The 15173-nt window shown below is 35.2% G+C and overlaps 1 protein-coding gene across 1 annotated transcript in view; it reads left to right on the top strand.

Moving 5' to 3' along the window:
- The window catches only part of LOC100375571 (intermembrane lipid transfer protein VPS13A-like), a 100525-nt gene that overhangs the window by 72316 nt on the left and 13036 nt on the right, over positions 1-15173 (top strand). Inside the window, exons 45-62 of the mRNA XM_085505588.1 lie at positions 1048-1292; positions 2491-2630; positions 3090-3237; positions 3585-3662; positions 3884-3964; positions 4724-4926; positions 5775-5889; positions 6370-6504; positions 7622-7708; positions 7993-8211; positions 8547-8630; positions 8828-8938; positions 9163-9315; positions 9441-9566; positions 10286-10422; positions 10652-10787; positions 11389-11500; positions 11591-11739. Coding sequence (XP_085361714.1) covers positions 1048-1292; positions 2491-2630; positions 3090-3237; positions 3585-3662; positions 3884-3964; positions 4724-4926; positions 5775-5889; positions 6370-6504; positions 7622-7708; positions 7993-8211; positions 8547-8630; positions 8828-8938; positions 9163-9315; positions 9441-9566; positions 10286-10422; positions 10652-10787; positions 11389-11500; positions 11591-11739 — 2459 coding nt within the window. The remainder of the gene's footprint in view (positions 1-1047; positions 1293-2490; positions 2631-3089; positions 3238-3584; positions 3663-3883; positions 3965-4723; positions 4927-5774; positions 5890-6369; positions 6505-7621; positions 7709-7992; positions 8212-8546; positions 8631-8827; positions 8939-9162; positions 9316-9440; positions 9567-10285; positions 10423-10651; positions 10788-11388; positions 11501-11590; positions 11740-15173) is intronic.

A 15173-nucleotide genomic window follows, 5' to 3' on the forward strand; every position in this document is an offset into this window, starting at 1 on the left:
ATTCTAGTTACCTCGGGCATGCACATTCGCATTTTTCTGAGTTGGAACGCTTATGTGAGAGCGAGATTGAACGGGATCTTGGTATCATGTCACTGTAGTTGCAAACCCCAAGTAATGTACCTCTGGTAAGAATGATTTCATAGTGTGTTCTATGTGAATTGACATACAAGCCTAATGTACTAATGTACCTTTGATTGTGGGTTGCACCATGACATTGACACAGTGTAGCAATGTATGTTGCATGAATGAACATAGATGAAATGCAGGCATATGATTAATGGTGTTGCCATAGTGATATCTGTCTAATTTAAATGGCAGGGATCATCGTGGCAACATTCAGTAAATAAACAATACATCTGTCTGGCATGTAAATGGAATATGATGCATGCAGTCGCTGTCCACCAAGTGTGACATCTTTTCTCACTCAAGTTTGTTTACAATTCGTTACTCTGGTAACAGAATACATGTATGTATTCCTGGTTTAATACTATTGTACAAATACACAAATTATATTCAAGTTTATGTTGGATGCTTGTATACTTTTGATGAATGATGTCCTTCTAAAACAAGACATCATTGCTGTATAAAATTGACCTGATAATTTCTCATTGATTGTCACATCCTGGTAGCTGGGAATCACTTGTAATTGCCTATGACATCATTGTGACATCACAGTTCCAGCTTGGTTTTTTTATGTCACAACTGGTACCTTCAAATATTATCTAGTAAAGCTTACACATCTTTCAATAATACATGGTACAGTCCTGGCTACTTCAATACTACCTGGTATAGCTTTAGCATTGTCCAATACTATCCAGTAAAGCTCTGGTACCTTCCAATAATACCCGATAGTTTTATTTTTCTTAGAATGAATGATGTCATGCAAAATTAAAAAAACATGTGATTCTTATATTACCTGGGTAATTGGGTAAAATTTAGATAACCAATGACTCAAGAATAATACATTAACCTGTAGAAATTAGTGATTATAATCAAAGATCATTTTTGTTTGAGGTTGAAATTTATGTCAATGTTTATGTTTAACAGATGAGGTGGATGCAGAGGTATGTGAGGAATTGGACAGCATTGCTACGTTTATTATCATTAATTCATTGGATATGATGCAAGCCACTCTGACACCCACTGCTATCAATATCATAAAGGACGTCGCGGACGCATTTACTAAGTCACCCGAGTTGACGTTACGACATGTGGAACACAAGCCTGCTTTCAGATTAGTCAATACAACTGGATTGAAAACTAAATTCCTGATTCATCCCAACTTGCTGCAGGTATGTGTATTTTAATATAAAATATCCTGTGTATATGTCACTATAGATGTTTAGAACCTGTGTGTGGTAACTTACACTATCATAGTATGAAGCAGTGGGGCTCAAAATATCATAAATGTGTCTTTTTTGTAATTTACATGGCAGCAGTGCCACAACTTTTCAGTCAGTTGCAGTCTGTGTGTGTGAGAGATATAGCATCACGGATGGAAGATCAAATTTCAATTAGTATTTTGGTTAAGATTAATTATAATGAATAATTGGATAAGTATGTTGATGAAACGTTTGTTTGATTTGTCATGTACTTTGTACTTTCAGACCAGAACTGTACTACTTTAAATGAATGAAATGGAAATTATTTTGTGAGCTGCTCTAGCAACACATGTTTATAATTCAATATACTTGTAGTTTAAGTTATTTAGTGTTTGTAACCATTGTAGAATGTATTGTACAAAGTATATTTAACCTGGTTGTGATTTTATGTCTTTTTCCATTGCATCAAGAGATATACTGGTATCCACTCACCAACTTCCAAAGAAAGTATTGCATTTCTTTGTACCCCTTTATTGTTCCAAATTCTGTTCTGTTTGGTTCTGTTTTGTTCTGTTCTGTTTTATTCAAATTCAAATATCATGTATGATTTCATTCATGTACCCTCTGACTGATCCACTTCTATAGCTTTTTCTCTCACATGTATTGTGGTTTAAGATTATCCCCATCTGTTTCCATGCAATGATCATCCTTATCACTCTTCCTATTATCTCATTCTTTTTCATACTATATCCCATCCCATTGCACACCACTTCATCTGATCTCGTCCCATCTTGCCTCTCCTGATCATATTTCATCCCATTCTATCTAATCTCTTTCATCCCATTTCATCTCAACTCACTTTGCATCATCTGATTTCATCCCATCTTGCCTCACCTGATCTCACTTCATATCATTCTACTTTATCCCATTTTACCCCATTCCATCTCATCTTGTTTCATCCAATTCCATCTGGTCTCACTCCGCATCATCTATTTTCATCCCGTTTTGCCTCACCTAATCACACTTCATCCCATTCTATCTCATCTCTTTCCATCTCATCCCATCCCACCTTTTCTCGCTTCACATCTGATTTCATCCCACATACCATATCTCATTGTACTACATTTATTGTATTTACATTGTTATATGCTTTATAATTTATCTACAGGTCAGCCCTGTATTGGAATCTGCTACCATGGAAATGAGGAATATACAAGTATCAAATGAAGTAGAAACAAAGAAACCTGATGAGATGGATGCTGTTACCTTGGCTACAACAGAAGATGATATAAAGGGCGACAGTGAAAGGTACACTCATTCTCTTTATGTCTGGGCATACATAATTGCTGTGCAATTGTGTTAATTATATGTATTTGCCATATAAAGTCTTGGTCAAAAAATGAATTATGTTACGGGCTTAATCACAAATTTTATTATTAAAAGTGTTGCAGTCGAATATCATGAAAATTAGCAATGTTTTTATATGTGTTGTTTACATTGCATGGGACTCACGTTTAACATGACATGGCATGACAAATGTGCCACTTCAAGTGGGAAATATTTTTGAGATGAAAACATGAAGTTATGTTACATCATAGAGCACCTGATCCATATAAGTGGTATTGTTATTCATGAATGTGTGGACATTATTTCTGACCTAGTTTGCATAATATGTTACAAAATTTACATATTCTCTGAGATACACATATATGATTTATAAATAGTTATACTGCCCTCTAACACAGAAACTTTTATTTTGTTTTTCAGTGGGGATACTTTTAGTTTTCTTTCAAGTGCCTTGGCTGAAATTGGTAACCTAGCAACATCAGCTGGTGCCTTTGCTTACGATGTCCATGATACTGAAGTAGAAAAGATTGCAAATCGATTGAATAGCAAGAATTATATGGGCATTGAGGTAGACACATGATTCAATTATGTTTAGTGATTGGCTTGCAAGTGTTTTATGGGTATTGAGGTACAATGTAGTCATATTATCCAATTCTGTTTAGTGATTGGCTTGCAAGTGTTTTATGGGTATTGAAGTACAGTAGTCACATGATTCAATTATGTTTAGTGATTGGCTAGCAAGATTTAAATGGTTATTGAGGTAGTCATATGATCCAATTCTGTTTAGTGATTGGCTTGCAAGTATTGTATGGGTATGGAGGTAAGGTCACCTGATTCAATTCTGGCAAGCAATTTGGCTAGCAAGAGATACTATGAATCGTTATTGTGCTTACCATATTTGATTTATTTTTACAGATGGAAGGTTTTGATTCTATCAAATATGCTTCCAATAAAAGAGCTGGTCAAATTCTGTATCCTTTATCTCCACAAAAGGTAAGAACTAATTTTTTGGTCAGTTTTCAAAATATTTACAGAATTTACAGTTTACAGAATACAGTGTACTATAATATTCTTTATGTATATTACTTATATTGACATTTCATCAAACACTATAAAATTACCATGCAAGGAAAATGTAATTATTTTTTGAATTTTCCACTTTTGTCAGTATTATTAGTCATTGTTTTTCATTCTTTTTTTTTACCTCCCTTCAGAATAACAAAACTTATTCAGTGATACACCATGTGGATATAAGTCATGGGAGAAAGACTGTTACTGTTAAATCACCATTACAGGTATTGTAAGATTATGTTACATTAAAATTGTGTAAATCTTTTCCTGCAGTAATCTGAACATAGTACAGTGCATAGCATGTTTTTCCTACATCAGCTAAATTTATACTCTGCAGTCAGAGTATATTCTGCACGAACTTCCAAGCATGTTTTATCACCCTAGGTTTGGGAAAATCACATTCTATCTGTTGAGCACTGTCTGTTTTGTGTTCATTTCACTGCATGTTAACACATTGCCTTCTGATACCGTTTTATACCATTATTAGTATTGTTATTGAAGTAGGTTTTCAGCAGCAATGATGTGTCAAAAAATACATGTATCCTTATCACCAAGAGTAACAGACTTCTATGGGATTATTTTTATGTCTCGTAGAAGCCGTCATAAGAGCTGGCATGTCTAGATCTCTAATTGGGTTCTTTGCTGTTGATCTGAGTAATTAAATAGTACATGAAACGAACCATGCTAACTATTCTAAAAAATTCTATAAGCAGAAGTTACTTATTGCATAGTACAGTTATTGACTGACTACCTATAAAATGAACTTTCATACCCTTGCTCAAAGAATGGACCACATTTACTATTTTTGCCCAAATCTTTCAAATTGTTAATTGCCAAGAATAATTTAATCTTACCTAAATTGCCTTGAGTCCAATTTTTGAGTCTTTTTGAGAGTGAGGGGAGTTTTGGATTTTGAAATCTCTTTGAGCTGATAACCCAAACTGATAGTTCATTAATACCAAATATTCTGCATTTATTTTCAGATTTTCAATCATTTACCAATTCCTGTAGAGTTATATTATAAACGATTAGATCTGCAGATATTAGAAGGAGCAGCTGCTGCCATTCCTGGAGAAGAGGAGGAAGAATGGTCGTTGTTAGGTGTTGCTAGGCCAAAGTCAGAGTTTGAAATACCATTATTTGTTGCTTACCATTGTAGGATATACCTGTGTCCAGTGGGTTTAGGGTACGTATAGGTTGTTATGAAAGTAGACCTAATCACAATTATATTCATTACAGTAAATTTAGGCAAAATATTTGTTACATAATGGTCTCAAATAACTTGTAGTGAGCAAATACAAGATTACTGGATTCCGCTGAAATGGAGATTTCCTTTATCTGTTACAAAACACTGCAATGTATTATGCTACACTTACTATTTCTGTTGAGTCACAGTTTAATGAGTGATCTTTAGATTAATAGCTACAATTCAAGTTGCCTTTGTGAGTTGTTTTCTGTTTTGGGGCACTACTGTCAACACATTAATTATTCTCTGTTTTATAACTCCGCTATATTTGCCAATAAGTAAAATCTGCTGAATTAAATAAATCAACTAAACATGTAAAACAATACAATTCATTATTTCCCTGTCAAGTTTGTGAATCCAGACAAATTTATCAAAAGAATCAAAATAGTGAAATTAAATGTCAGTGAAAATAAACGGTTCTATAGTATTATTTGACATGATTAATATTACCCCTGATTTTGAATTATGTTTCAGTGCGCACAAATTCAGAAATTAAGATTCAGCCTTGTTCTAAATTACTATGGTTACTAAAAAAATTTGCAGCAATTTGCATTGTTTCATTTCTCTAATAATAGAGTAGTAATAGTCAATGATCATTTCAGAAAACTATTTTAATGCTCGATTCTTTCAAAATATTAATTCCAGTTTTTTTTTTGTTTATCGTTTTATGGTTTCTGTATTAATTTTGAAAAAACCTGGTGATCTTAATCATAAAAACAACCATTAACAGTAAAAGACTAGCATTATTATAATATTTCTTTGATAATCTCTTTCTTTTTATTATAAAGCTACTTTATTTGTGAGACTGCACTCAAATGGGAAGAGTTGTCAAAGGAAGACTCCAGACAAAAAGTGTTTTCATGTAAAGCAAAGCATGCAACAGAACCAAACTTCAACATTAAGGTAAATACACTCATACCACTTTTTATACCAATAATACATTTGGGTTTTCTATTACATTAAACCCTTTGTGTGCCAAAGTCAAATTGTCATATTTCACAAAATAAATAACCGCGTAAATGGTTGATATATTTTGTCAAACATTTTTATCAAGGTAGGTTCATCTCTGGTACAAGAATATAATAATAAATTATAGAATAGGATACAAAAGTGCAATTTATTTCATCAACATTTCAAGATGAACAATTTAGGCATTCAAATAATAAACCCATATTGTTCCCATCTTTTTGAAAAAATGTAATTTTCATGAGCATGTATGCATCAGTGCAGTTTTTGGGATGTTTGCAGCATTTGCTTTTTTTCACAAAATCTTTTTTTATCCAAAACTAACATGATATTTCTTCCTTGTTCAAAGATTTAATGAATATTTCAAGGTATAGTGACTAAAAATGACTTTCATTGTTATTTATTGTCTCTCTCTAGGTGATTTGTGACGATGTGGCTTTTGCAAAAACTGCTATCAAGATTCCAGAAGGAACACCAAATTATGTTCTTAACTTACACCCACCTGTTATTCTACATAATTATCTACCTTACAGTATTGTATATGCACTGGAGGTAAGTAATACCTACATTGTACCATACGCTAATTGTATAATGTTTTCATATTCTTGGGTGCCTGTTCTCTGACCAGCCATAATCAGTTTATGGCTTATAACCACATTAATTCTGGAATGTTCATTGATCAATCCAAGACAGATGGGTTATAAACTAAATCTCTTATTTCACAAGAGACAAATTTTCATGAATTTTGCAAGCTAGGAAAAATCAGCAGACATTTTACAGAGATCTGTAGGACAGCCAATCACAATGACTGTAGCAGTGGACATTTTACAGAGGTCTGTAGGACAGCCAATCACAATGACTGTAGCAGTAGACATTTTACAGAGATCTGTAGGACAGCCAATCACAATGACTGTAGCAGTGAACATTTTACAGAGGTCTGTAGGACAGCCAATCACAATGACTGTAGCAGTGGACATTTTACAGAGGTCTGTAGGACAGCCAATCACAATGACTGTAGCAGTGAACATTTTACAGAGGTCTGTAGGACAGCCAATCACAATGACTGTAGCAGTGAACATTTTACAGAGGTCTGTAGGACAACCAATCACAATGACTGTAGCAGTGAACATTTTACAGAGGTCTGTAGGACAGCCAATCACAATGACTGTAGCAGTGGACATTTTACAGAGATCTGTAGGACAGCCAATCACAATGACTGTAGCAGTGAACATTTTACAGAGGTCTGTAGAACAGCCAATCACAATGACTGTAGCAGTGGACATTTTACAGAGGTCTGTAGAACAGCCAATCACAATGACTGTAGCAGTGGACATTTTACAGAGATCTGTAGGACAGCCAATCACAATGACTGTAGCAGTGAACATTTTACAGAGGTCTGTAGAACAGCCAATCACAATGACTGTAGCAGTGGACATTTTACAGAGGTCTGTAGGACAGCCAATCACAATGATTGTAGCAGTGGACATTTCCCTCGGTTTCTTAAGTATTGTTTTCACGAATACCATTAAATCAAGAAATTGCAAAAATACTTAGCAGAGAAAATTAAATGCTTTACTGTAATTCGTTTTAAACTACATGCACAAAAACACATAAAGATATGATGGTAGTAGGTTCTTTATTCCATTGTATAAATATTTTTTATTTTCAGACAACTCCACCGGCAACTCTTGGAGCCGGCGAAAATCTTCCAATGTTTACAGTACGTGATGATCAATCTCAAAAACTCCATATACAGGTAAATACTAAATACAATACAGATTTCAGTATGCCATATATGGGCATTAATTTCAGTATGCCATATAAGGGCATTGATATAGTATCCATTTATGGACATTGATTTCAGTATCCCATATAAGGGCATTGATTTTAGTATTCCATATATGTGCATTGATTTTAGTATTCCATATATGTACATTGATTTTAGTATTCCATATATGTGCATTGATTTTAGTATAATGCCATATACGGGCATTGCATTCCATGAGTAATGTTTGTAACTGATGTTTGTCTTTCATACAGATGTATGATTATCTTTCTGCTGATTGGGAAGGATTCTTAAATATATCAAGACAGTTGAAGCCTTACGAATCTGTTGTCATGGAAACCAATGATCATGAAGAAGATCGCTATAAATATTTATCCCTTAGTGTGCATACAACACATGCTAATTCTATGGATATATTTCTATATTCTCCATACTGGTTTGTTAATAAAACTGAGCTGCCTGTCGATTTTAGAGTAAGTAAAAAATGAGTGTTTTTGTGTTTAGAAAAAAGGTCATTTGAAATAAAAGAAATTAGAATAAATGGCTTATAATATTGCAATAATTTGGGGAAAAATACAATTTTGGTGAGAAGCCTTTACATATTTCACCATAAAAAACTTCATGAACATGTGGGTATTCCCCATTGTCAGCTGTTCGTTTTAATAGTATTTACTTCTTTACAAATGTTTCCCTGCTCCAGTTGACTAATAAACACACATGTATCCCACCAAGTTACATACATCTCTATCCCACCCACCCTAATCTGCCTTATATCTGTTAAAACTAATTCTTCATAATTATATTTTAGGGCTCAAGATCAAGATTAGTTTATGAAAACCAAACCTCAAGCAGTCCAATTTTATTTTGCTTTGGGTCTAAAAAGAAAAAAAGAGTAAGTGTTCACCTCCACATTAAAACTTTTGATAACTTTTTTAACTAACGATGGGAAGGTATAAGGTTAAATTGATTGATTAATTTGTGATATTTGAAAATATTGATCATTCATCATTAGTTTACACCTTTGTGAATTCTGTTCCGATTGGTTGAAGTGTAATCATGTGACTTACACCTAAGAATTATTATTTTCAGGCCAAGATTCGAGTATTTGGTTCTGATTGGTCGCAGTCATTCTCATTGGATACAGTTGGAAGTTCAGGAGTTGTGACATGTAAAGATAAAGGCCATGATAGAATATATCAGGTGAGACCATCTTATAATGTCATATTGGTTACCGTGCCAACAGTTTTGCCAGCATTTCAGCATTCCTTGGTGGAACTTTCAAAAGTTATGTGCGATGAAGCTGAAAATATATATTGCAAGATAATTGCAATTTACCCCTGGGAGATGGTTTCTCTGTAAAACATGAAGAAGATAAATGTAAACCTTGGCTACGGCTCATATATTCTGGTCTCAATTTTTTTCAGTTTTGGTTGGAAATCAAGATGTCTAATCTGACACTCACGAAGATCGTCACATTGATGCCTTATTTCTTGGTATTGAATAAAACGAATGAAACATTAAGTTTCCTGGAAGAAGATTTGAAAGCTGCTGTCTGGGTGGATGTGAAACCAAACGAGGTAGAAATCTTGATCCTTATTATTGACCAATCATATTCATACATGTAGATGTCTGTGATATTGTCGGATTAGCTCCGTTTTCGATGAGAGGATGCTCATGGTTTTACCATATTTTGTTTTCACAGTGTATCCCATATTGGCCTGGTACAAAATCAATGAAGATGTTTGTCAAGATATCAGATAGTCGATTGACATCACAGCATTTCAGTGTTGATAAACCACATTCAACTGTGCTCAGGATGGAACATGGGGTAAGATATCGGGTCAAAGGTCAATCAACTGTAAACCTTTACTGTGAATTATATATATATATATATTTTTTTTTTTTTCATAAAATAAATAAATATGTTTGCCATAATATTTGTTGTCACAAAGATATTTGCACATCAAGAAAGAGATGATCAATCAAGACTGATAGGACATAAACCGCTTCCAAAAATCTGTAACTGCAAAACCATATAAATTAGATTATTGAAAAGTTTGTTCTCCTGGAAAAATTTCTGTGACAGTTACCATGAAAACAGTGAATTATGTCTTCATGCACTGTGACAACATTTAGTGCTGTTCTTGCATCCTGTGAATTAATACTAAGGCAGAATATTTTATTTAGAGACCTGGTGTATTTATGTATACACACATTACACAGGGTTCTCAAAACAGATATCAAGTCTTATAAAGACACTTTCACTTGGTGCTTGTTTCACTCACATTTTCTCAGAGAAATTACAGAGAAAGATATTGATAAATGTATTACTAAAATAATCTTAAGGAAAACCAACTGAATTGACCATTTAGTGTCATGAAATAGGTGCACAAGATTTCTGATGACGTTTCTAGTGTTATATTTTTCACCACACAAACAACCTACTTTAAACAGTAAATTAATAAAATCTGTTTGAAACTTGTGTTTACAATACTCATATTCACATTCCAAATAATTTCTACAGCAATAATTTGATTTTCTTGACAGACTGCCTTGACAGTGGATGTTAGTGGAGGAACCGAGGGACCAACAACCATAACATTAACACCATACACGAACGGAAGTGCTCCTGTCAGAATTGATAATCTATGTGATGATGATGTCTTTATTAAAGTCTCTCAGAAGTGAGTCAGATTTATGAGAAAAAAACAATGTATGTCATGTTTGATATACAGAGCTACAGAGTGGGTGTGAACCAGAATTCATGCTCTATCTACTATAATAAGAAGATAGTATAATCCCATATATCTCATTTTATTCTCATTTACACACAAATCTGTAAAAAGTGATTATTTTGTTGATGACTTTTTTGTACATATTGCATGTGTCTAATAGCTATTGTTTAATTTCTAGAAATAGTAATAATGTCATGTTGATAACATCACAACAATCTTTACTGTATACATGGGATGATCCCACAGTTGAAAGGACACTCTGGTGGAACTTATATAATAGAAATAAACCCTCATTTCCTGCTATGATTAGTAAGGTAAGAATAATGAGTTATTATGACAATGGGCAGTGTGATGATGACAATGGGTGTTGTGTGGCAGAATGTGGGTAGAATGTGGGTGACAGTGGGTAGTGGGTGACAGTAGGGTAATGTGGGTGGTGTGTGGGTGACAGTAAGGTAGTATGTTGGTGACACTGGGTGGGTGTGGGTGATGGTGGTGTGGGGGCAGTGTGTGGGTGACAATGGGTAGTGTGTGGGTAACATATAGTAGGGTAGTGTGTGGGTGGCAGTGGGTAGTGTGGGTGAAAGTGGGTGGTGTGTGGGTGACAGTAGGGTAGTGTGTGGGTGACAGTGGGTGGTATGTGGGTAGCATGGGTGAAAGTAGGGTAGTGTGTGGGTGACAGTAGGTAGTGTGTGGGCGACATTAGGTAGTGTTTGGATGGCAGTGGGTTGCATGTGGATGACAATGACACAATCCATTGTCGTCTGCACACTACCAACTGTCACCAACACGCTACTCATATTGTGATTACCCAAATCCCAAAATTTTTTGGCAAATCATAGTTTGCTTCTCGTATAACTTGAGAGGAATACTAAATTTAGAATGCTTTAAGCAAATTTACATTTGTTGCTGCAGGATGACAGTAATAAAGTCAATGTGAGTATTGAAAGTGTTAGAAGAAGCAGTCTCCCTGGTGATGGAGAGTATGTTGAAGGAGAAGATGACAGTGTTTATAGTACTGATGAAGGTGAGTATAATTGGTCTCCTTGATGATAAAGAATATGTCAGAGAAGTTGACAGTGTTTATATAGTATTAATATCTCCTTCTTTATTCTAGATGACAAAGACAAACCTGATGGTCTCATAGAACATCCATTGATGAATAAAACTGAAAAGACCACCATTTATTGGGTTTCATACTTAGATGGATTGCAGCGAGTGTTGCTATTTACACAGAATAAAAATATAGCACAGATTGCTAAAAAAGTAAATATTAACTTTATTTTTTTTGAATAACCAGCAACTATTTTAATCAAATGGATTTTCACGGTTGTAATGATGTTTTATGTTTAATGCACATAATTTCATGTTTTCATTCATTTATTGGACAAAACACACTGTAGAATTACTTATTTTTACCTTGCTGTATCATCATCGATGTAGATGAAGAATGTCTGTTCTTGTTGTTGTCAGTCCCCGTTCGGACGAAGTCCGAAAACGGGGACTTGTAATTCGGTCTCCATGTGTCCATCCAGAGTCATATCTCAGAATCCCTTGGACCGATTCCGTTCATTTTTTGCATGTGCCTAGTACTTTATGTGGGACATATGTACATGCAGTGGTTTAGCGATTCGATTCAAAATGGCCTACTGGCAGCCATCTTGTTTTTTAAAAATGTTGCATTTTGGACATGCTTCGTCAGTTTTCATTCAAACTTGGTACATAGATTATACATGTTAGGATACATGTCCATGACGATTTATTTCACAATTGGATCAAAGATGGCCGACTGGCAGCCATCTTGTTTTTTGAAAATGTTGTATTTTGGACATGCTTTGTCAGTTTTCATTCAAATTTAGTACATAGATCATACATGTTAGGATACATGTCCCCGACCATCCGTGAGTTCTTGAGTCTGTCCGTCCATCCGTCCGTTCGTGCATCAGTCTGTTCAGAGTCATATTTCAGAATCCTGTGGACCCATTCAGTTCATTCTTTGCATGTGCCTAGTACCTTATGTGGGACATATGCACATGCAGTGGTTTAGTGATTTGATTCAAAATGGTCGACTGGCAGCCATCTTGTTTTTTGAAAATGTTGTATTTTGGACATGCTTTGTCAGTTGTCATTCAAACTTGGTACATAGATTATACATGTTAGGATACATGTCCATGATTGGATCAAAGATGGTCGACTGGCAGGCATCTTGTTTTGTTTTTTTATGCGATATCTTGGACATGCTCTGTCAGTTTTCATTCAAATTTGGCACATACATGTACTTTATACATGTTAGGATGCATGTCCATGACAATTTGTTTCAAAATCTGGTCAAGGATGGTCGATTGACAGCCATCTGACTTTTTGGCCTTACTACTATATTTCCACAATTTATGTACCATTTTCATTCATATTTGGCACATACATCATACATATCAGTGTGTTTCATAATCAGATCAAAGATGGCCGAAAGGCTGTTTTTATTTTTGGCCATATTACTACTACACGGAACACATGTTTTGATGTACCGTATTACCCCGGGCACGCGCCCCTCCCTGGGCAAGCGCCCACCCCCCTGTTTTCACAAAAGTTCTATGTTGGGGACATCCTCGGTTAAACGCCCAGGGTGATTATTTAATAGCCAAGAACAGCGTCAACAATAAAAGTTTTATTTGTCAAAAACGAACGCGTTTGATTTATTTAAATAGTGTGTTTGTTACGGTAGTTCCCTTTTGGGAGTGTGTGGTGGCCCTAAAAAGGGCCGTTTTGTTTGTGTTTTTACGTAAAAACTCATTGGAACTTAACGACGTGAGATGAACCACGCAGCATGTGGCGCACACGTTCTGCTTTCTCTTCATTCACGATGAATCCAATATTGCAATAATCCATACCTTGGTGAGTGGTTTGAAGCACTTAGCTTTGGTTTCAAAACGTAGCATCGCCAGGCGATGGACGCGGGGATTTTTGGCAACGAGCGCAAACGTTTGGTTGGCCACGTAGAGGTCAAAATACGTGTTCTATTTTTACGCGTTAAACTTGGCTCTTTTGTTTCACCCCCTCCGGAATGTTCTACTTTCGCAGCCTAATCGCAGGTTTTTCAAAAAACGTAAAAAAACAAAAACAAAAATTAGTAGAAATGTTCCTGTTTTGGGCGGATTATTGATAGAAAATAATGTCTTTATTAGAAAAATGCTGAAAAACCGTGAGTTTTTGCCTTAGTTATTTTTTTATTGGCGAAAAACTACGAACTCGGCAAATTTGGTTGCACAACTTCCCTGACACCGGTGCCAGCTGACTGCGAACGGGAGCTAGCACTTTTGAGACATCACGTCGTAAACTTGCTACTTTCTTTCCATCCTTCATCGCAGCTATGGCATTACGGTCATGTGGATTATTTTTCTGTCGTTGAAGAAAAAACATTTTGCCGACCTCAAGTCCATTATGATAACCCCGGGCGATAACCATAATGAGGCATGCCGACGATGGGAACTTGTTGCATCATGTGGGTGCGTGAATAAATCATGTTAATGAGGTCGACCAGAGTTTATTTTCAGTCTGTTTTTTATGTATCGCCATTTGGATATGTTTATGTATTTACAATAGTTTGTAAACATTTCACATCAGTAATAAAAGGTTTATTTGTTTCATAACCCTGTCTGCTATTCTTCAGTAATTACGATGCGATGTATCGATGTATTACGTGCGTGAACAAAATTATGCTAATGAGGTCATCGCCATCTTGGATTACAAGAGGTAGTTTTTCCCGGCCGTTTCGACTTGCACTGATCACGGTTACTAAAAATGTAACCGTGCATTGATTACAATACTTACCATACTTTGTAGCCAATTTCAGTGAGTAATACAACTTCATTCGCTGACATAAAACAAGTTTTATTCTTGAAATTCGACCCTGTGTCTTAGTGTTCCCACAGTTCTTGACCGAGTGCTCACATTTATTGAAACCTCGCATAAATCAAGAAATAAGTATGTGTACAAAGTGTACGAAAGCATTCCTTTATTTGACCTTATCATACGATCCCAAAAACAACTTATTTAAATCTTTTTTGGGGGTGGTCCTCGCGTAAGCGCCCACCCCCAATTTTTCACGATTTTGTATGTTCAGGCCCCTGGGCGCATGCCCGGGGTAATACGGTAAATAAACAATCTGTTGTGTACGCCACTTGGAACTCAAGTTTCAAGGACACGCTCGCGACAACCCCTCTGCTTTAATATGACAAGCACAAAGAGAACTTTCAAAACTTTAACGGGGACTGCGTCATTTTCAATGACTTGATGTTGATGATTCTGGTGTACAAATGTAAAACTTATTCTTGTTGTTACTATAATTCAAACAGTTGTTATCAATCCCTTTCAAGCTATTTTATCAACCAGTTTGAGATCTCAGCTGATTTTGGTATGTGTTCTATGTAAATTATATTTATAAGGTATTAGTGAAATTTAATTCTCCTAATATTTTCGCCTTCTTGTGGTTACAGTAACTAAAATACCTTTTATCTGATCATCTTCAAACTTGATTCTCATTATTAAAGCAAGGTTGTAATATTTAACTCATTTTTATAAATTGCGATATATTTTGGTGTAATACACAGTTTTGTGCCAGGCAACAGTTCCAGACATTTGCAGGTGCTTGCATATCTTTGCTATATAAGCTGTATTCAAGTTTACGACTACATGACAGGGGT

This window comes from Saccoglossus kowalevskii, chromosome 11 (genome assembly GCF_978046115.1).
Source record: "Saccoglossus kowalevskii chromosome 11, keSacKowa6.1, whole genome shotgun sequence".
Taxonomy (NCBI): domain Eukaryota; kingdom Metazoa; phylum Hemichordata; class Enteropneusta; family Harrimaniidae; genus Saccoglossus; species Saccoglossus kowalevskii.